This window comes from Carassius carassius, chromosome 11 (assembly GCF_963082965.1).
Source record: "Carassius carassius chromosome 11, fCarCar2.1, whole genome shotgun sequence".
NCBI lineage: Eukaryota > Metazoa > Chordata > Actinopteri > Cypriniformes > Cyprinidae > Carassius > Carassius carassius.
The window spans coordinates 1,766,389-1,790,131 of NC_081765.1; the positions used below are offsets into that span (position 1 = coordinate 1,766,389).

General features: G+C 39.7%; 1 protein-coding gene across 2 annotated transcripts in view; it reads left to right on the forward strand.

The window, feature by feature from the left end:
• The window catches only part of bpifcl (BPI fold containing family C, like), a 59,596-nt gene that overhangs the window by 30,551 nt on the left and 5,302 nt on the right, over positions 1-23,743 (forward strand). For both annotated transcript variants that reach the window (XR_009436555.1, XM_059561373.1), the window contains exons 10-12: positions 22,141-22,200; positions 22,674-22,841; positions 23,124-23,191. Coding sequence is in view for 1 of the 2 variants with exons in the window: in XM_059561373.1 (XP_059417356.1) it covers positions 22,141-22,200; positions 22,674-22,841; positions 23,124-23,191 (296 nt within the window). In the remaining variant the exon portion in view is untranslated. The remainder of the gene's footprint in view (positions 1-22,140; positions 22,201-22,673; positions 22,842-23,123; positions 23,192-23,743) is intronic.

Sequence of the window (23,743 nt, forward strand, 5' to 3'; positions counted from 1 at the left end):
AAGGGGTGGTGTTGGCGCAGTGGATAAGACACATGTCTTTGGTGTGAGAGACCCAGGTTCGAATCCACTGTGAGACACCAATGTGTCCCTGTGCAAGACACTTAACCCCTAGTTGCTCCAGAGGCGTGCGACCTCTGACATATATAGCAATTGTAAGTTGCTTTGGATAAAAGCATCAGCTAAATGTAAATGAACAATGCCTTTGGTACAGTGTTTATTAGGAGTTTAGACTCCTAAACCCATGCTTTCTTAAATCGCAGATAGTAATCTGAAGCAGTTTCTGCTTAGTATTTGCAGCAAACAATAAGTTTGTAATGTAATGTAATTCCTTTAATAAAACACATTTTTGACACACACATACTTTGTTATTTGTAACCTGTCTCATATTTTGACAGATAACTACTCCAGAAAAAGATATCTGTTTTTTGCATTGATTAAGAAATTGTTGCGTGTTTTATAATTATTTGGAGCAAAATCTGCCATTAGATAATTTTAAGATTCAAGATTTTTATTCATCACATACATGATTATAGAGCATATATAATGAGCAGTGAAATGTGAGTCAGGTCCGCTCCATGAACAGTGCAATTATTTAAGAATACAACACAGATATAGGTATGCAAGAATGAAATAAAGTATAAATATAATAATAAAATATAAAAAAATAATAAAATATAGAATAGAAAATAATGTGTATGAAAGTATACTGTAGTCTTAAATATTAACATACACATGAATGTACAAGAGACAAATGTGCATATGTGCATTATACTGTAGTCTTAATTAAGATACACAGGAATGTACAAGAGGCGAATGTGCAAACAGGTTGACACTTTCAGTATGTCAGTGTGAGGTAGAGAATGATAAATATATTACTGATTAAGTGAATATTAAGAGGAGACTCAGAACTCAGATGCAGTTATAACCTGGAAATTGAAGGCTATTTGTCTCAGTTGTAGACTTATTTTTAATGCGGATCCCATACTGTAACCTAAGAAATGTGCTCTATTACTATTCATATTCAAGTGCTTGTGCAGAAAATTAATAACATGCATTACAGGGAGGCACCCTCGTGATCACTTGAATTTTTCCTGATAATGAAATAACTTAAAATTGAGGTGCCTCACATACATGAGAAATATATCAACAGAAAGCATGAAATTTCTACTTTTAAACTAACCAATTCAAAATGAAAACAAATGCTCCCTGATTATGTAATCTGTGAAGGTTGCATTTCTCTCGAAAGGTGTGTCCATGTGGACAGAGTCAGCACCGTGAATGTCGTTGTAACACTGTACAAACAAGCTGCTTTGTACCATTTTCCATTTTTGCACCAACTGACTGTTAATTGTACGCATCAACACTGCAGTCGTTTTGGCAATATAATAAATATAATATAATAAATCTATTGCCGAGACATTAGGCCTAATCATTTTAAGTTTCATTATTGGGCATTTCCAGCATTTTTGACATGAAATTCAATGAAAACCTGAAATAAATTCTAACATTATGTTTTTCTAAATCCCAAACAGAGTCCAGACATCAGAACAAAAGTTTTTCTCTTTGGTAGATCCTTATCTCTTTCATCAGTTTCTTTGTTTCTCTCTCAGAGGAGCCTCATGTCTTCTGTGACCAAACAAACCATATTACATTGTATGTAATACTCTTTATGCCATTGAAAAAATTGCAAAAGCCAAACCAATCAAGGCATTTATCCTATAACAGACACTTTGCCTAAACCGGCAAGCTTTAAATACTGATCAGATATTCTCCAAATGAAAAGCAAGAGATTCACACTTTTATTTCAACCCCCACAAGCAATACAGAACTACCCCCAAACCCCACCCCCCTCCAGCTGAACTGAATTCAGACACACTACTGGTTGTTTAGAGTAAAATGGACATGCTCTGTCTAAAATATATATATATAGTGTGTATATGGTCTGTGTGTCTGTGTGTGTACTGGACTGCCAGTAAGCAAGCTGCATTTTGAAGCTGCCTTTGATGAATTTGCCTTAAAACTGAATTATAGCACCAATGGTAATAACACTGTTACAAAGGTGTTAATGCAGCTAATGTCAGAAAACATTGTAATTTTCTCAGAATATACAATTAAAATTAGAGTCATATGCTAATGATTCCAAAATGATTAGTTCCTAGCGAGTTCAGAGCAAACCCCTCCCTTCCATAAAAATCTGCTCTGATTGGTCAGCTGGCCAAGCCTGTTGTAATTGGCATAGAGAGGAGTCCATAAGCCAATTAGCCAGCACTACCCAAGTAGGTATAACTGCAGACCGTAGATCTCCAAAATGGGGCGTGAACTCCAAAATTGGGAGTCTCCTTTCGCAAAGACTTTCACCATTGGCTGTGGCTTCAGCCAATTGTTACTGACTTACATTTCAAAATAAAACTTTATAAATTAAACATTGTTTCTAGTTAATCTAAAATAAAATATGCTATACACATATCCTGACAAAAATCTTGTCACCTGTCCAAGTTGTAGGAACAACAAGGCAAGGCAATGCAAGGCAATATATGACAGCATTTCAAATGAAGGTTGGGTGTGCTGGGGTTCTTCTTCTACACACCTGGGAATGTGTTAATTACAGTATTTGTCACAGGTGATGCTCTAATCTGTGATTAGTTGAATCCTTTAAAGATGTGACTTTTGTCTAAGCAAAGTCTGACCTGTGTGCAGTTTTACAAATGCTAGAAACGTGGCTTTCTAAGGAAATATTGCTATTAAATAGCACACATAGGTTCCTAACTGATGACAAAGAATTGACAAAGCAGCCATCAAGTCTTAGACAGTGTTCTAGGTTATTACATACAGTTTTTAGGTCCTATAATTAACACTTATGTTTTTTCAGAATTTAGCAGTAAGAAATTACTTGTCAGCCAGTTTTTTTATATCAACTATGCATTCCATTAGATTTTCAAATTGGTGTGTTTCACCGGGCCGCAAAGAAATATAGAGCCGAGTATCATCAGCATAACAGTGAAAGCTAACACCATGTTTCCTGATGATATCTCCCAAGGGTAACAAGTAAAGCGTGAAGAGTAACAGCCTAGTACTGAGCCTTGAGGTACTCCATACTGCACTTGTGATCAATATGATACCTCTTCGTTCACTGCTACGAATTGATGGCGGTCATATAAATATGATTTAAACCATACTAATGCACTTCCATTAATGCCAACAAAGTGTTCTAATCTATGCAAAAGAATGTTGTGGTTAATAGTGTCAAACGCAGCACTAAGATCCAACAGCACTAATAGAGAGATACAACAACGATCAGATGATAAGAGCAGGTCATTTGTAACTCTAAGGAGAGCATTTTCAGTACTATGATATGGTCTAAATCGTGACTGGAAATCCTCACATATACCATTTTTCTCTAAAAAGGAATATAATTGTGAGGATTTTTTAGTATCTTGTACAGAAAAGGGAGATTCGAGATCGGTCTATAATTAACTAGTTCTTTGGGTTCAAGTTGTGGTTTTTTGATGAGAGGCTTAGTAACAGACAGTTTGAAGGTTTTGGGGACACATTCTAATGACAATGAGGAATTAATAATAGTCAGAAGAGGATCTATGACTTCTGGAAGCACCTCTTTTAGGAGCTTAGATGGAATAGCAAACATTTTGGTTTAGATGATTTAACAAGTTTATAAAATTCTTCCTTTCCTATAGTAGAGAAAGAGTGGAACTGTTCCTCAGGGGATCTACAGTACACTGTCTGATGCGATACTGTAGCTGACGGCTGAATGGTTACAATTTTATCTCTAATAGTATCGATTTTAGAAGTAAAGAAGTTCATAAAGTCATTACTGCTGTGATGTTGGGAAATGTCAACACTTTGTTGATGCTTTATTTTTCGTTAATTTAGCCACTGTATTGAATAAATACCTCGGGTTATGAAAGAAAAGAAAAGTAACCTGATCTAGCAATTTTTAATGCTTTTCTGTAGGATAGGTTACTTTCCCGCCAAGCAATACGAAATACCCTCTAGTTTTGTTTTCCTCCAGCTGTGCTATATTTTTTTTTAAATCAGGAACGTGAGGTCACAGTGTTCACTTGTTCCTGCAAGTTCACACACCTCTTTAAATGTTATTTTTGGTGATCACCGACTGGCGAAGTCGATCATCATTAGCGCCGGCATGAATAACAATCTTACTGTATTTACGTTTAGCATTATCCAGCACTTTTAAATTTGCCAGGATGTAAGGCGCTCTGGCTCCCGGTAAACATTTGACTATGGTGGCTGGTGTCTCTACATCCATGTTCCGTACAATAGAATCACCAATAACTAGAGCACTTTCATCAGGTTTCGCAGTGGGTGCTTCACTGAGTGGGGAGAACCAGTTTAATGTTTTGATCGGAACAGAACAGCAGTGTTTTTACCCGTAACTATGCCGCCTCACTGTCACCCAGTTGCCCTGCTGCAGGGGCTCTGTTGCCGGAACCGAACAATGTACAGGACTCCTGAGCTAGACGCATCCAAAGACGTATCTAGAGCCCTCACATTCTTACTGTCCTCAATTAAAGTTTGGATGCGTGTCTCTAATTCTGAAATCTTTTCTGTCAGCCTAACTATTTCCCTGCATTTATCACATGTGAATCCCTCATCAGCGACAGAGATAGATAAACTGTTCATGTGGCAAGAGGTGCAAATAACAATAGCAGGAGAAGCCATTACTCACTGTGCCTTGATGAAATATTCTTACCACAATTGTTTGATGAACTTGTGAAAAACTGGAGAGAGAGAGAGAGAGAGAGAGAGAGAGTAGCGAGATAGAGGAGAAAAGAAAACAGCGATAGGTAGGAATGGAAACGCTAATGACAAGCTAACGAGTGCTAACGCAATGCAGATTCACTGCACTCATGGATATAAAATAAAAGTGAACAATCAAAATTAGTCTGATTAGATTGATCAATAATATCAGAAATATGGTGGGAATTAAGTTATATTTTATCACTTTAAACAACAGAGAGTGATAGTAAGACAAAGATTCTAGAGGGAAAAAAACAGCTACACAGAGCTATGATCACCATCAATTTCAATGGTTAAGGTACAGTGTGGGGTAGGCTTAGGGGATAGCATGTTTTGTTGCACAGTGTAGGAAACACTTTAACTGACAACCAATAAAAATGCATGCGTGTCATGCGCCTGTCTCTCAATCGGAGGAAGCCACTCCCTATTTTGGAACTGCCACCCCGTTTTGGAGTTCACGCTCCTTTTTGGAGATCTCCAGGCTGCAGTTATAACCTTCTCACACTACCAAAGACAAAGAACCTTCACATAAAACAATAATATAGTGCTCCAATCTGTTCTTATAATAATGACATAATACAAAAATACTTAAGCAAGTGAATCGTGTGCACAGCTAAAGTTTAGCTGCTAAACTGTGAACACTTAAAACAATAATGATGGGTATGCTAACCAAGTGCTAACATGACTAACTGATGAAACCAAAGTTTGTAAACCAAAAAATGTCTACTGTAATGTTTGAAGAACGATAAGACACTGTCTGAACTTTTAATCAGAATGTAGAACAGCTGTATTACAGGAGCACCAGCCTTAAATAATTTGTTCGTCTCTCCCACATTAACCCTATAACTGCCGGTGCAGCAAAATAAACATCAATTTTGGAATGATTGTAAAGTCTGTGTGCTACTACATTAGAAATTAGAAAAATGTCAGTTTACATTAATCTACACATTCTTAGCGAATTATCCGAACTACTTCAGTAAAACAGTAATATGCTTTACATGGAAACCTAAAGCTGCACTAGTTATACATCACATATTAGCACAAAAACATGTTTTGATATTTTGAGCACTCAGTAGAAAATATACATATAACATATCAATCGTACTACTTACAGGTTGTGGTTCGGAGAGCTTGTTAGTCCAAATTAAGAAGATTATAGATGCCAACGAAGATAAAAGCCAATATTAGAGAAGCAGTTATTGATAAAAGGACAAGCACAAAACAAAAGGTTCAACTGTATTTCTGTGGTATCCTTGAACACAGCGTTATCTCAACATTATCTAAAAAAAACTTATAGCGGAAGTGTTTGTGGGCAGATCAGATTCTGTTCGTATTTAGTGGGCAGGTGGGGATTATGCAAATGTGTTACCCAGTGAAGTACAGTATTTAAATTATATATTCCAGGTCTCAGATTTTCACTTAGTTATGTCAGATTGTTGTTTCTTATTTGGAAATTTAAGCACAAAAACTGTTACTTTTAAAATTGAGAATACAAATCTATAGACTTTACACAGAAAAACACACAAAGTTAATGATGATAAATAAATTTGGATTTATTATTTCCAGGAACTCCTTTGGTAAGCTTTCTTTTTTTACTGTGTTTTCTCTTTTGTGTCACATGAGTGACTAAATTATTCATTTCACACAGTCTCAACCTTATTAATCACAATAAACATCATAATCAAAAAGAAATGAACAAAAAAAAATTAATAAACCGAAAGTAATACTCTGGTTTTACTCAGATTTCACCTCAACATTCTCCTGCTGGGATTTGCAGTACACCGTTGGCGCGCTAGTTGGAGCTCTTTCGATGAAAAAAAAAAAAATTACTCAAGAATCCAACAGAAACAAGATTTCACTTGCAGAATAATACTCACTGATCCTCAGTGCACAATGAGATGAAAAGCACAGCCTTCGTGACACCTCCCCACGATGACGTTGAGTGAATCCAATTAACTCCTTCCTCCTCTAACAGGTCAGATGAATCCACGAAGATCCTCTTCCATCTCCTAATCTTGACTCGACGATCTCTCAACCTCGAAAGAAACAATTATCAAACATGACAATCTCCAAACTACACACACCACCGTGATACTCTACACCAAATTATTAAAATAAACGCGGGTATATTCTTCCGAATTCCAAATGAATAACGACTTACAACTGTAACGCTGAACTTGGATAAAATAAAACAATAATATTCTTCCGGATAATTCTTCCTCATCCTTAATCTAATTAAAAAAAACAACAACAACAAAAAGTCATTATGAACCGTAAAACAGACTTCCTCACGTGGAATATCCTCATGCTGGATTGCAAACTAATGCGTGATTCGTTTACACTGAAATAAACTTTTTCCACCGAGCCTGCCACTCAAAACGTCTGTGAACGTCACAGCTGGGAGTTTTTTCCCCAGGTGAAACTTTTTTTTCCACCAAACTTCTCTGACTCCACCAAAAAAAAGAACTGGAACTGTTTCAGAAATGTCTTAAATGAACATATGTAAACCAAAGTCCATCAACATCTAACTTGCACCTGTATGTACACAATAATCAGTGATCTCATAAAATGAAATATTTAAATTATGTAAATGAAATGGAATAAACAAATACTAAATGGTGAAATTCTCTTTTGGCTTTCTTTTAGACACACCTCAATAATTTGTTCAGGGCTCTACATTCTGCCCCCAACAAGAATCGTTATGTCCTCATAACGAGGGAAATATATATATATATATATATATATATATATATATATATATATAAATGAACAAACATTTGCAAAATGATGACATTTATATTAAAACATCAACCCTTTATTTTCTTTTTAGAGTTACAAGTTACAACCCAATGTATTATCAGTCACATATGCACAATACATATCTCTCCAGGCATATGAGCAAAATAAAAGCATATATGAGTCAACCTACGAACATTACAGATTCATTCAAACTACTGTCTTGGGCTTAAAGTAACTGCACAAGTACTCAACTTTCTCGAGGGCATATTCAACCATAAATATGCAGTAGAACACTATCTAACAAGGTTTACAGGTTTTGCTTGAGTAAGGACAGGCTCAACATTCGGCATCCCAAGAGCATCATATGTAAGCCTTTTTGGAACAATTCTTGTTCTCTGAGACCTGCTACCATTTTCAGGTACATCAGAGATAGTTTGATTTACATCTCTTTGACTGACACTTACTAGGTATCGCAGAGGACTGGTAACAGTATCATAAAAATCTGACACTGGACTCACATCTTGTAAATTTTCAGAGTCATTTTCTGATAGAAGTCTTGAACCAGACTCTATAGATTAAATTGTCTCAGTTCCACATTCTCAGTAACCACTGCATCCTTCTGAGAAATTTATGTTCTCGTAGGAGTTGACTAACAATCTTCAGGTTCTGGAAACCATACTCCATAGGTTTCATCCTCACTGTCAGAACTCACAGTGTTCTGATTAGCTCTGGTTTCTACTTCCTGCATTTCAGGTGCATCTTTAACTTCCTGTTCTGAACTCTGACTCTTTTCAACATTCTTCCTTCATCTCAGAACCCTCTTTCTGGGGTTTGGGACACTGTGAGGAACTTTTTGTTTCAACTCTTGTCAAATAGGAATATAATTCCTATGCAGAATCTTGACTGGTCCAGTTCAACTCTCTGGCTTAAGTCAGAACACAGGCAAGTTAGGCATCTGACTCTGGACAACATAAAGCTCAGTACTCCATCTGTCTGCCAACTTATGCTTTCCTTGCAGTCCAAGATTTCTAATTAGGACTCTATCTCCAGGAACCAGATAAGAGTAATCAGAGATTACTGATCATATCCCCTCTTATTTCCAAAAAAAAAAAAAAAAAGGCGAATACCCAGTAAGGCGAATACCCAGTTGCTTCATTTCGACTGCAGTTGTACCCATGTACAAGATGTCCAATGTGATGACTCCAGTATGATTTCTGACTTGCATCCAGGGTCCCCAACATATACAAGAGCATCTGGTTGAACCGCTAACAATCTTCAGGTTCTGGAAACCATACTCCATAGGTTTCATCCTCACTGTCAGAACTCACAGTGTTCTGATTAGCTCTGGTTTCTACTTCCTGCATTTCAGGTGCATCTTTAACTTCCTGTTCTGAACTCTGACTCTTTTCAACATTCTTCCTTCATCTCAGAACCCTCTTTCTGGGTTTTGGGACACTGTGAGGAACTTTTTGTTTCAACTCTTGTCAAATAGGAATATAATTCCTATGCAGAATCTTGACTGGTCCAGTTCAATTCTCTGGCTTAAGTCAGAACACAGGCAAGTTAGGCATCTGACTCTGGACAACATAAAGCTCAATACTCCATCTGTCTGCCAACTTATGCTTTCCTTGCAGTCCAAGATTTCTAATTAGGACTCTATCTCCAGGAACCAGATAAGAGTAATCAGAGATTACTGATCATATCCCCTCTTATTTCCTAAAAAAAAAAAAAAAAAGGCAAATACCCAGTAAGGCGAATACCCAGTTGCTTCATTTCGACTGCAGTTTTACCCGTGTACAAGATGTCCAATGTGATGGCTCCAGTATGATTTCTGACTTGCATCCAGGGTCCCCAACATATACAAGAGCATCTGGTTGAACCGCTCGGGCTGCGGATCACCATGGGGATGGTATGGCATTGTCTGGGACTTCTCCACTCCTAACAGTTCAAACAACTCATGGATGAGTTTGCTCTCGAAATCCTGACCCTGGTCCAAGTGCATCAGGCTATTTCTCCCACAGGACTTTTGCAACTGTGGACGCCTTCTGGTCCCTAGTCGGGAATGCCTGTGCACACCTTGTGTAGTGGTCTGTGATTACAAGGACATTACAGATGTTTCTGGAGTTTATGGATAGAAAATCCTTACACAAAAGATCCATCAGTCCAGCACTGGACAAATGTGACAAAGGTGCAGCTCTCTTCAACATTTGTCTTCCTTTTACACATCTGGCATATGTCTGACAGTATTTCTCCACATCGACCTTCATCGATGAGAATTGTCTGGGGCTTTAGTACACCGAAACATCACTCCATCATCCAGCACTTATCGGTCCCATTCTCTCAGGATCAATGAAAGGTCCTTATAAGCTTCCTTCCAGACTGTGGACATATCTCCTTTCTTCAAAGCTCTCCATATCTCTCCCAGACACAGATCATCTTGCTGAGCACAGGACAGATCCATAGCACTCAACTTTGGGATTCTAAAGTCATCCAACATAGCTAAGTTGCAGTACACTTTAGGAACTGACTTAGAAGATCCTCCTAGTGACGTGACAATCCTGCCGGCACTTGCAAGGCAACTGGACATGTCCTGACTTGGTAGCTTATACAAAGTTCTCACTCCAGAGGATGAGATATTCATCCATTTCTGGGCTTTCACTGTCCCATGAGGACGACGCGACAAGGCGTCAGCATCGACATTTTGTCTCCCAGGCTTATACTTTAGACTGAAATCGTATGCTGAGAGGGCCACCAGCCACCTATGTCCTACAGCATCCAGCATGGCTGTTGTCAGTACATAAGTTAATGGGTTGTTGTCTGTCTGTACCAAAAATTGAACTCCATACAAATAATCATGTAGCTTGGCAACAACTGCCCACTTTAACGCCAAGAACTCAAGTTTATGGACTGGATAGTTCTTTTCAGAAGGCGTTAAACTTCTGCTGACAAACGCCACAGGTCGTAACCCAGGTCTTTGATTCTGATACAACACCCGCCCAACCCTTCACAGCAGGCATCAACATGCAGGACGTATGGGAGCTGAGGCTTGGAAAAGACCAACACAGGAGCCTGGGTAAGTCTCACCTTCAACTCATTAAAAGCAGCTTCGCAAACATCAGTCCATCTACACCCAAATGGATCAGAACCCTTGTACACTAATCATTCTGGGAGGGGTCCTCCTTTTATCTTCTTCAAGCTCGTAGTCAGGAGACACCCTTGCAACAATTGTTTTAGTGGGTATGACACTTTAGAATAGTCTTTCAACAATCTTCTGTAGTATCAACAGAAGCCTAAAGAAAGAATGTAGCTCTGACACATTTTGTGGTCAAGGCCAAGACTTTACAGCTTCAATCTCTGAGGGATCTGTTGAAACACCTTCTTGAGTCACAATGTGTCCAACATAACTGACAGAGGTCTGACAGAAGGTGCACTTCGCAGCTGGTCCAGCACCTTGAGTAGCCTCTCTTCATGCTCCTCTAATGTCCTTCCGAAAATGATGAGGTCATCCAGGTAGACTAATACCTCCAACAAATTCATGTCTCCTACAGTCTTTTCCACAACTCTTTGAGCCTCAAAAGAAACAATTATCACGCATGTGACAAACTCAAAACTACACAGACCACCATGATACTCTACACCAAATTATCTTTGTAGATTCCTTCCAGGTGATTTTCTTGGGTCTCATTATGAACTGCAGTCCTGCAGTCCTGATATACTAAGAGGAAAGAATAGGATAAACTATATTAATGTATTACATTAAATTAATGTAATACATTAATCTGAGTGGCCTCTGAGTGGCCCCGATACAGGATGGCTGCCTCCGTGACGTGCTCTGCAGTTGTTTTTGTGTTTTTGTTAGTTTGTCCTGTCTTTAGTTATATTCCTGCAATCAGTTTCACCAGGGACGAATTGCTGGATATTCGGCAACACACATCTCCCGATATTTCACCGGTTTTCGACTATTCTGATGTTTTGCTGGACATTCTTGTCGGCGGAGCGGCTGCCCTGATCACACGCTTCAAGAGGACGCGCAGGCGGGGAAAGCGAGCGGGAGCGCTCGTGAGACTCAGAAAACGCGGATTTCGAACGCCGTTGCCTAGCATCCATCTGGCAAATCTCCGCTCTCTACCCAACAAAACGGACGAACTGCTTCTGCTCTCTCGGACAAATAAAGATTTCTCCCACTCTGCTGCTCTGTGTTTCACGGAAACTTGGCTGAATGACACCATACCGGACAGCGCGCTCCATCTGCCGGACTTTCAGCTGTTTAGAGCGGATCGCGACGCAGAATCAACGGGGAAATCGCGCGGCGGCGGGACATGCTTTTACATCAATGAACGGTGGTGTACAGATGTAACTGTGTTAAAGAAGACGTGCTGCTCAAATCTCGAAACGCTCTTCATTAACTGCAAGCCGTTCTATTCGCCGCGGGAGTTTCATTCGTTCATTCTGGTTAGTGTTTACATCCCTCCTCAAGCGCACGTGAGCTCAGCTTTACAGAAACTCGCTGAGCAGATCACAGAGACAGAACAACAACACCCAGACTCTGTTTTAATCATTCTTGGGGACTTTAATAAAGCCAATCTCTCCCGTGAACTGCCAAAATACAGACAGCATGTTACTTGTCCCACAAGAGACAGTAATATATTGGATCACTGTTACACAACAATAAAGGATGCATTTCACTCTGTTCCACGAGCAGCTTTGGGACATTCTGATCACCTTCTGGTTCATCTTATACCGACCTACAGGCAGAAACTAAAATCAGCTAAACCTGTATTAAGGTCTGTAAAAAGATGGACTAATGAAGCAGAGCAGGATTTACAATCTTGTTTTGACCTCACTGATTGGAGTGTTTTTGAAGCTGCTGCCACCGATCTGGACGAACTCACAGAGACCGTAACATCATATATCAGTTTCTGTGAGGATATGTGTATTCCTACCAAGACTCAACTAAATTACAACAATGACAAACCGTGGTTCACTGCAAAACTCAGACAGCTCCGTCAGGCCAAAGAAGATGCTTACGTGAAGGGGGACAATGTCTTGTATAAACAGGCTAAATACACACTGGAAAAGGAGATCAAAGTGGCAAAGAGGAATTATTCTGAAAAAATAAGGACTCAGTTCACTTCGAACGACTCCGCATCAGTGTGAAAAAGCCTAAAGAAGATCACCAATTACAAGACACCACCCCCCAGCACTGTGGAGAATCAACGACTGGCAGACGATCTGAACGAGTTTTACTGCAGGTTTGAAAGAACACCCATCACCTGCCCTGAACACCTCTCCACACAACCGTTCACACCAATAACAACTCCTGCAACCAACCCTGAATGCCTCTCCAAACAAACGTTCACACCATTCACAGCTCCTGCAACCAACCCTGAATGCCTCTCCACACAACCGTTCACACCATTAACAGCTCCTGCAACCCATCCTGATCACCTCTCCAATCAACCGCTCTCACCATTCACAACTCCTGCAACCCATCCTGATCACCTCTCCAATCAAGCGCTCTCACCATTCACACCTCCTGCATCCCCCCTCTCCCCCACACCTGCAATACAGATCAGCGAGGATGCGGTGCGCCAGGTCTTCCGGAAGCAGAAAAGGAAAAAAGCACCAGGCCCAGATTGTGTTACACCAGCCTGTCTGAAATCCTGTGCTGACCAGCTGGTCCCCATCTTCACAAAGATCTTCAACAGATCGCTGGAGCTGTGCGAAGTCCCTTCATGCTTCAAACGCTCCACCATCATCCCCATCCCAAAGAAATCCAAAATTACAGGACTAAATGACTACAGGCCTGTGGCTCTAACGTCTGTAGTCATGAAGTCATTTGAAAAACTGGTGCTGGCCCACCTGAAGGACATCACTGGACCCTTGCTGGATCCTCTTCAGTTTGCCTACAGAGCAAACAGGTCTGTGGACGATGCAGTAAACATCGGACTGCATTATGTTCTGCAACACCTAGACAGACCAGGGACCTATGTGAGGATCCTGTTTGTGGACTTCAGCTCTGCCTTCAACACGATCATCCCAAACCTCCTCCTGCCCAAACTAACTCAGCTCTCCGTGCCCACCTCCGTCTGTCAGTGGATCAACAGCTTCCTGACAGACAGGCAGCAGCTAGTGAGGCTGGGAAAATACACATCCAGCACCCGTACAATCAGCACCGGAGCTCCCCAGGGCTGTGTTCTCTCCCCACTGCTCTTCTCCCTGTACACTAATGACTGCACATCTAAGGACCCCTCTGTCAAGCTCCTGAAGTTTGCAGATGACACCACACTCATCGGCCTCATTCAGGACGGTGACGAGTCTGCTTACAGACAGGAGGTTAAAGAGCTGGCTGTCTGGTGCAGTCTCAACAACCTGGAGCTTAACACGCTCAAAACAGTGGAGATGATCGTGGACTTCAGGAGAAACCCCCCTGCACTCCCCCCACTCACCATCATGAACAGCACTGTGACTGCAGTGGAGTCATTCAGGTTCCTGGGCACCACTATCTCTCAGGACCTAAAGTGGGACATTCACATTGACTCCATTGTGAAAAAGGCCCAGCAGAGGTTGTACTTCCTTCGCCAGCTGAGGAAGTTTAACCTGCCACAGGATCTGCTGAAACAGTTCTACTCCACCATCATCGAATCCATCCTCTGCACTTCAGTAACTGTCTGGTTCAGCTCAGCTTCTAAATCGGACCTCAGAAGACTACAGAGGGTAGTCCGGACTGCTGAGCGAATTATCGGTACAACCCTCCCGTCTATTCAAGAACTGTACTTATCCAGAGTGAGCAAAAGGGCTGTTAAAATCACCCTGGACCCCTCACATCCAGCACACTCCCTCTTTGAACTGTTGCCATCTGGTCGACGCTACAGAGCACTGAGCACCAGAACGACCAGACACAGGAACAGTTTCTTCCCTCAGGCAATCCATCTTATGAACAGCTGATAATAACTGTGGGACACACTACACTATTTATATTTATATACACTACACTTTTTATCCAACACACATACTTAGCGTACACGTAAATCTTTTGCACATAATATACATGTACATACATGGAACACACTATACTACTTATATTTATATTTATATACACATACACTTATTTATCCAAACACACATACTTAGCGTACAGTTACAATTTTTCCACATAATATACATGTACATACATAAATGCTCTTTTTAATTTACCTGCCATACATTGTCAATTTGTATATTGTCAATCCTTACCCACCTATTTGTATTTTTTTGTATTTTTTATTCCTTATTGTGTTTTTTGTTCTGTCGCTGTTATGTTGCACTGCGGAGCTCTTTCACGAAAACAAATTCCTCGTATGTGTGAACATACCTGGCAATAAAGCTCATTCTGATTCTGATTCTGATTCTAAAATAAACACGGGTCTCTTCTTCCGAATTTCAAATGTATAACATGGTTTGTCACCTACTGACCAACGTTAAATAATAATTGACTCGGGTCCCAGCCACAGAAAACCAACAGACAGTCAAGTTTGAAATACAAAATACACTTTATTAATGGGCCAGCAAGCACTAAATAGAAAATACGAATACGTAGGGGGAAAGTTCAGTAAAATAAAGTCTCTGAAACCCTTTAGAGAGAGGTTAAGGTTCCGTGATTGGGTGGCTTCTCTGTAGTTCACTCCAGCTGTCCTCCCTTAAACAGTCGAGCGTACACGTCCAAAGGGTCACGGCAGTTGTCAGACCCACAGGAGAAAACTCAGCAAACAGCAAGCGTTGAGGGAGATTTTGGTGTAAACAAGGCCCAGAACCCCAAAATGGATAAGCCAGAAGCTAGAAAAGAGCACCAAGAATGACCACCAGCATCACAGATAGCAGATGTCACACACACACTATAATGAGATAAAATGTAGTTATGGCCCTTTAGGCAACAATAACGAGTGCTGAGTGAGGTTCGAGGATAGCCACACATTCTTCAGGACACCGCCAAACACTGGAACTACAGTATGGGTATTGCTGAGGCTAGAAGCAAGCAACCACAATGAACACAGACACCATAGATAGCAAAGGGACACACATTCACACTGTGTGGTAGTAAAATACAGTTATGGCCCTTCAGGCGACATTAGAGAGCGTTGAAAAAAAAATCCATCTGCTGTACACCGGTGTTTATACAGAGAGGCCTGGGAACCTGGGCTTCATTTGCAAAGCAGGAGAGTGTATTGAATTCAATGGCAGCAGATCAACAGCCACCAGGCAAACCCCTCTCTCTCTCTTCCAAAGAACCAGTTTTTATCTCCTTCAACCCATGCATGGCCAACTGTTAGACAATTAGTCGCTAACTGCAATCATCAGCAGCAAGGCACAGACAATAATAAAGTTACTCAATGACAGGAAGTATCAACCAAATATGGGCAGAAAGGTGGTGCATGATGACGAGTTCTAATAACAGATTAAGTCACATTAGCAGGGGAAGAAGCACAGTCCAAATATAGGCGTAGTAATAAAACAGGAAGCGGGTTGCCAGGTTTGTCCATGTGCGGGTGTCTAAAGAGTCAAGTAGGGCAGATTAAATAATAGCAACAACAAAACCCACTACAAATTTGATGCACACACACGGTGAATAACCACTGCAATTCAGAGTGCAAATATGTTCATGCACACAGTAAACACCATCACACATTAAGGCCCTATTGTCTCTGCTAATTAAAAGGTAAAAAGTACGAAGTCCACCAGTTACATTGTAACTGTAACTAGGGATGTCCCGATCAGGTTTTTTTGTCCTCGAGTCCGAGTCATTTGATTTTGAGTATCTCGGTATTGATTACCGAGTCCCGATCCGATACTTCTATAATACATAAAAAAAGAATAAAGAAGAGCGAAAAAACAGATCCAAGATCTTCAATAAATATATTCAAATATAAAACAGCTATTTTAAATAGGCTAGTAAAAATATTTCAAAATCTTACTGTTTTGCTGTACTTTGGATCAAATAAATCCAGACTTGGTGAATACAAGGGACTTCTTAAAAAAAAAAAAAAACCTTAACAAGCTTACTGTTCAAAAACTTCTGACTGGTAGTATAGGCAACTTTATTTTTTCTCTAATTTCTAGCTTTTAATTGGCTTAGAAATCTATAAATGCTGGACAATAACAAATAATAATGATTTGTTTATATACTACAAACACTGTTTATCACATAATAATGCAGAATAGTTTCTATACTGTAATAAATACTATGTCAATCAGCACTGCATTTTTCATACTTTATTTATCACCTGCTGGAGATGACTTGAAGAACAATTTATTGTCGTCATCGTATATTAATGTCTTCGTGTTTGCATAAGTTTCTGTTTTCCTGTGAGCACCACAGCATAGCTGGACGCTTTTGTCCATATTAGGAATATCCTGATATCAGCGCGAGAGCGCGCTCCGGCTTCGAGTATGAATGAGACACACACTGCATGAGAGTTTAGCGCTCTGTGATGTTCATCTCGCTGTATCCTGGGTCCGAATGAAATATCAGGTCATGCGCAAACTATCATGTCTCTTTGAGTTTGAATCTATATTTATTCACACCAGCTCTTGAAAACAAAGTGATGTCATGCCGCACGCGTTGCTGTTTCTGTGTGGAGTCAAAAGGGTCTAACTCTGTGCCACCGCATAACAAAAGATGTGTTGAAAATTAATGAGAATATATATATATCCGAGTCCTGATCGGGAGGTAACGTCCGATTCCGATCGAGTCTGAAACCACGCAATCGGGCCCGATTTCCGATCACGTGATCGGATCTGGACATCCCTAACTGTAACACTGAACTTGGATAAAATAAAACATGAGAATATTCTTCCGGATAATTTCTCAACTTTATAATATAATAAAAATCAACAACAACAACAACAACAAAACAGTCATTACGAACCGTAAAACAGACTTCCTCACATGGAATATCCTCATGCTGGATTTCTTCAGCAGCAAATTCACGAGAGGCTGGTGTGTGTGCGGACTCCTTTGAACTCTCTCGCAGCACTCTTGTCACGCTGTCTATTCTCTGTTTCCCTGGGTGTCCACTAGTGGGCTCACTTCCCCTTAGGCACTTCACCGTAGGTACTAGAATTCCAATAGTCTTGTCCTTTCATCACAGTAATTGCACTCCTGCTAATTGCACCAGGTGCCTTCACTTAATTGTCATTAGCCTCCCTATATTTACCAGTCTTTTCATGTTGTCTGTATGGAGTCCTTTCCTTTCATATCCCAGTCTTCTCGTCCTCCAAGATTCTTCGTTAAGTCTTCTCGTCCTACGTTTTCCGAGTTCCCGTTCCATTTCCTTTTTCTGTTCCTTCCTTTGTTTGTTTGTTTTTGGACTGCTTTCTGGTTTTGACCCTGGCTTGTTTTCATTACGTTTGTATTACACTTTTTGTTTGGATCTATCTCTCTCCCTGGTTCTTACTGGAACGCGATCGTCACAGAAGGACTCCATCCCCTAAAGATCCAGCGGTATGTCTTTTCATGTTTCCTCCCCAGCCACCGAGCAGGATAGGAGTGGTTTTGAGGGAACCCGCCTGATTGTTTTCTGTGGGACCAGGGGAGGTCGCAAAGGAGTTAGTGGTCGAGAGGAGGTCCGGCATCGCTCTCCACCATGGCCCCCCTTCGACCCTGGGCTCGTGTGGAATGGATCGGGGCCGCCTTCTCACCATGGCGGACGGAGAGGGGAGAGGAAGCGCACGGCTGCCGATCCAACGCCACTGCACAAGATGGCCGTCAGCCCAGGGCCGATGCACAAGATGGCTGCCAGCCCAGCGCTGCTGCGCGGAATGGCCGCCGGCCCAGCGCTGCTGCCCCGGATGTCCGCCAGCCCAGCGCCACTCCCCATGATGGCCGCAAGTCCAGTGCCACTGCACAGGATGGCCGCCAGCCCAGCGCCATGGCACAAGATGGCCGCCAGCCCAGCGCCACAGCACAAGGTGGGCACCAACCTAGCGCCACGATGCAAGATGGACGCCAGCCCAGTGCCACAGCACAAGATGGCCGCCAGCCTAGCACTACTGCCCAAGATGGCCGTCAGCTCATCGCCACTGCCCAAGATGGCTGCCGGCCCAACGCCACTGCCCAAGATGGCCGCCAGTCCTGAGTCGAGTCAGGTTCCCGTTGACCTTCCAGAGTTGAGTCAGGTTCCGGTTGACCCTCCAGAGTCGAGTCAGGTTCCCGTGGACCCTCCAGAGTCGAGTCGGGTTCCTGTTGACCTTCCTGAGTCGAGTCAGGTTCCCGCTGACCCTCCAGAGCCGAGTCAGGTTCTGGTTGACCCTCCAGAGTCGAGTCAGGTGCTCGTGGACCCTCCAGAGTCGAGTCAGGTTCTCGTGGACCCTCCAGAGTCGAGTCTGGAACGCGATCGTCACAACTCTCTCCTGCGGTGAGCTACAAACTGATGCATGATTCGTTTACACTGAAATAAACTTTCTCCACCGAACCTGCCACTCAAAACACCCGTGAACTGTGAGTTTTTTCCACCAGTGAAAGTAACTATTTTTTTTCACCGAACTTCTCTGACTCTGCCAAAAAAAAAAAAACCTTTCCCCGCCTCTTGAACTTGAGGGGTCAAAATCCACTGTTCTCATTAGATGAAGTGACATTCTCAGAAAATACAACTAAATTGAAGTCCTTGTATGACTTTTCTTCGACACATACACGTCAATCTTTTTTTTAAATGTCTTAAATTAACATATTTAAATCAAAGTCCATCAACATCTAACTTGCACCCGTATGTATGCAAAAATCAGTGATCTCATAAAAATGAAATATTTAAATTATGTAAATGAATATGGAATAAACAAATACTAATGGTGAAATTCTCTTTTGGCTTTCTTTTAAACACACCTCTAAATTCAGAAATTCAAATATTTATTCAGGGCTCTACATAGTGGGCAGGCGGGGATTATGCAAATGTGTTACCCAGTGAAGTATACCGGTAACAGGCAAAAGATTAGAAAATTTAATGACTCATTAAGCCGACTCCGAGTGTAATCTGTCTTTTGAGAGACAATATCTTTATCATGCACTTTTTTGATGAACAACTTTGCAGATTGTTTTAATTTAAGGCTAGCTATGTTATAAACTGCAAAAGAGATATTTTTTTCGAAAACCCATATAACCTGCTCTTTAACTTTTTACTGTCATTATTAGCCCTTAATGGATTCAGTCTAATATGTATTAAATGTAGCTTACTGTAAATATAAACCAGCAGTTTCTGACAAAGGAAAGCTAAACTGCACCTGCTTTTAGAGCTCTGCATTTCATCCTGAGCTCCACATGTTCACACAGACAGAGATGGCAGAAAGCGCATACCAGTGTATTTTCTCTATTTTACAGAAGCACATCATTTTGTTGATATTCATGTGAGTGTACACAAAAATAAGGGTACACCATTTAAAGTTCCGAATAAAATATTAGTCCTATTTGTATGAGCAGAAATGACGGTGTACTTCAAGTTATTTCCACTGTTATAAAGAACAGATTGAAGGGATCGTACTGGCGTCTCTGTACATTAACTTCAAGTCTCAGCACAAACGCTTAGTTATACGCCTAACATTGCACTTTTTAATGTTCAGACTAACATTGTAATATGCTTAAAGTGTTTCAAATATTTACAGATTTTATTTTAAGCAAGTCGTGATGATTTGAGAAGGCTAAATTGATCAAAAGTAATCAAAATAATAAAGTTCCAAACTTTTTTCTAAATTAATTAAAAACAAAACTATAAGAAATATAATGTTTCAATTAAAAACAAAACTGAACTATTTTAATGGCTAGAGAGAAAAGAGACACGGGCTCCAGTCGGACACGGACCGAGGATACTGGTATCACACCCCTGGACTCATTAATAGTGTTATGTGTTATTATGTGTGTGCCTGATTTCTTTGTTTGGAAATTAATGTTGTGAATCAGGGGTTGTTTTCTAATTAAATGCCAAAATTATTAAGTTGTATTATGTTGTCTAATTCATTTATTATTATTGTCTTTATTATTATTTATTTATTTTAAATGGATTAGTTATTTGAACACGTTTTAATTAATACAAAGTAACGATAAAAAGTGATACATTTCTTAATAAGTGGACATAATTTTTGGCATGTCATGAGCTCTGTATATAGGAATAAAATGTGTTAAAAAAAGGCCAGATAATGAATAAATATGTGTGACTTACTGAAATAAATAAGCAAATTATTAAATTAAGTATCAAGCCTTTCATAGTTTGTGACATTAATGTGACTATAGTGCCTAAATGTGTTAGAAATAGGCCTAGCCTATAACACGCAACAATAAACCACCTTTTCAATGTTTTTTTTCTATGGCATAATGCACACATCCTTAAAGTTAATAACCCAATTTTTGTACGATTACTAGTTTTTCATATCGCAGGTTAAGCCTATTATCCTTGATTTCTCACAAATTATTTTGTTCAAGGTATTTTATTTTGTTGTTATGGTGCAAATAATGTCTCATGAACGTGCGGCCTTCTACACATATATATGTATGCTTGTACAGTGGACCAACGGCCAGGGTCAGGATTTTTCGTGAAAAATTTTCATTAGCCTGTAGATCTAAATGAAACCTCTTAATACAACATAAGGAAATTGTGTGGTTTTAATGGGTTCATAATCATTGTTTAATAACCAACAGCCTTTGTGTAAATTACATTTTATTTTGGTGCATTGGGCTGCACCAATGTTTTGAACTTAACTAAATAAATACATTTTCTAATGATTTTTAAGGATGTTATAATGTTATATTATAAAGTTAGTTTTGTTTTATTTTGTTATTTGATCTCCGTTTACAAAACAAAATATAATTGCAGTTAGTTTGTAAACTGTCCCTTTGCGCCACCTAGTGGTAGTTTCGTGAACGACTTTAACACAAGACAGACTTGCAGGGCAAGCGTCATTTCGGTGAGTGTGATTTCACCAAGTACAATATGTTCCTGGATCAACATCCTTGTTGTCAACCAATCAGAATAGAGATGTATTTTCAGGAAATAACTGTTTTAGGCTTACAATCAGGGTTAGGTGCTTCTTCACCCTTGTTAATCAGCTATAATTTCCCACTGATTTTAGGAATAAATTATTGGTAGGGTTAGGTTTAGGGGTAGGGATTGGGTTAAATCTATATTTTTGGACAATAATGTTGATCCAGGATCATCAAAAGATGTTGATCCAGGAACATGTCTTACTTGGCAAAATAACGGCGACCAACTTGCAGTTAACGCCATGGCCCTGCAGCGGTATTCCATGTTTTAGTTGGCCACCTACTGTAGAATATGGTCATGCAGAATTAATGACTTTATAAGTACTAATAAACAGCCAATGTGTTAATAATAACCATGATAAGCAACTAGTTAATAGTGAGAATTGGTGTCTATACTAAAGTGTTACCAATAAATAAATACATACTTCTATCAAATGAAACATAAAACAAGATGGCATCTGTGTTGGTAGAGATGTGTACCTTGATGGACCTTCAAGGGATTGTGACGCCTTATATGAAACTGAACATAATAGAAATTAAGGGTATTAATTTAAAATAAATTGAGATAAAGAGATTTACTAATCAAGTCACTCATTCAGCCATCTTTTATTATGTGTCAATCATAGATACCGAAGAGTTTCCCATTCCATCTGAACACCAGCCAGTTTGGTGCTTTCATTCCACAGGTCAGTATGCTGTGTGTACAGGTTGTGATATTGAAAGTAAAAATTGAACCTGTTGACCTGCGCAAGGATGCCAGCATCCTGAAACATTCTTTGTTTGTTTTGAATATATTAGTTCAAAGTTACTGTTATAAACTGCTATAATGTTATAAAGTAAAACAATGTTAATAACTTGACAAACAATACATGATTAAAATGATCTACATCTCAAGCTTCAATCTGTCTTACTATATAATATACTGTTTAAATAACTTTTAGTAACAAAAATGTACTAATCAGAAGTAATATTAATTGATATGTCATTATTATACAAATATCTCAAAACTAACTACACATAATACAGCCACATGGTTGCATATGTTGATGAAACAGCAATTAAGGCTTATGTGTACATCTCTGTCTGTTACATGTTCTATAGTTTCTACAAGTTGTTATCCAGATGAATAATTTGATTTCTTTAAAAATTGTTTGTTCAGCTGCGCACATTATATCCCAACATGGAGATGCAGGTGCTTTTATACGCCAGTAAGACGCCACTATTCTCCTTCAGTTCAGGGATGATAGACATTCACGTATCTGCTGCAGCCAAGTTCTCAGTTGTTAAACCTGATGGCATGCTGGTGCCTCTTTTCAGACTGGATGTGGTGAGTTTTGTCTTTGGATAAAATAATGTCAAACAAAAACAAACAAACAAAAAGTAACAGTTAGTACTGCAGCTGCTAATATTTGTAAAAAATAAATAAAATAAAAAGAAATCTGTACAAATGCTAGTTGGCAACACCTGCAACCAACTGTAAATAGATGCTGAAAACTGTTATAAGATTATATATTCACTGAATTGGTCAAAATGTGATTTGTGTAAAAGATATCAGCAATTCAGCTTAAAATTTAATAGCTTAAGTGTTCCTCTCATACTCTCCCCGCAGGATGGCAGCTTCAGTGGAAGTGCTTTGATTGACAATAAACACCTGACTGGAGATTTTAAAATGAAAAAGTGAGTAATATTGATTTTGTTAAATTAAATTCGCAAGCAATTGGGATCTATTCACGGGTGGGTCTAAATGGTGGCCAGGTGTGGCACCGGCCTAATAGAAATCTGATTGGCCACCTCAAGTGATGTCAAATACATGCATGCTGTACCTTTGGTACAATCTACAACACAACACTACTAGGGCAGGTTGTAACATATGCTAGGATATGTTATAACAAGACTAAAGAAGCAAAAACAGCAGCTTAAAAATATTTTTTGAACAATCCAAAAGGTACAAGACAAAACAATATCTCTTTTTCTCTGAATGAGCACAGCTCAAATTCACTCTGTTTGACACAGGAGTGTGTGTGTGTGTGTGTGTGTGTGTGTGTTTTGGACTAATATACAAACCCGATTCCCAAAAAGTTGGGACACTACAAATTGTGAATGAAAATAGAATGCAATGATGTGGAAGTTTCAAATTTAAATATTTTATTCAGAATACAACATAGATGACATATCAAATGTTTAAACTAAGCAAACGTATAATTTTAAGGGAAAAATAAGTTTTATTTT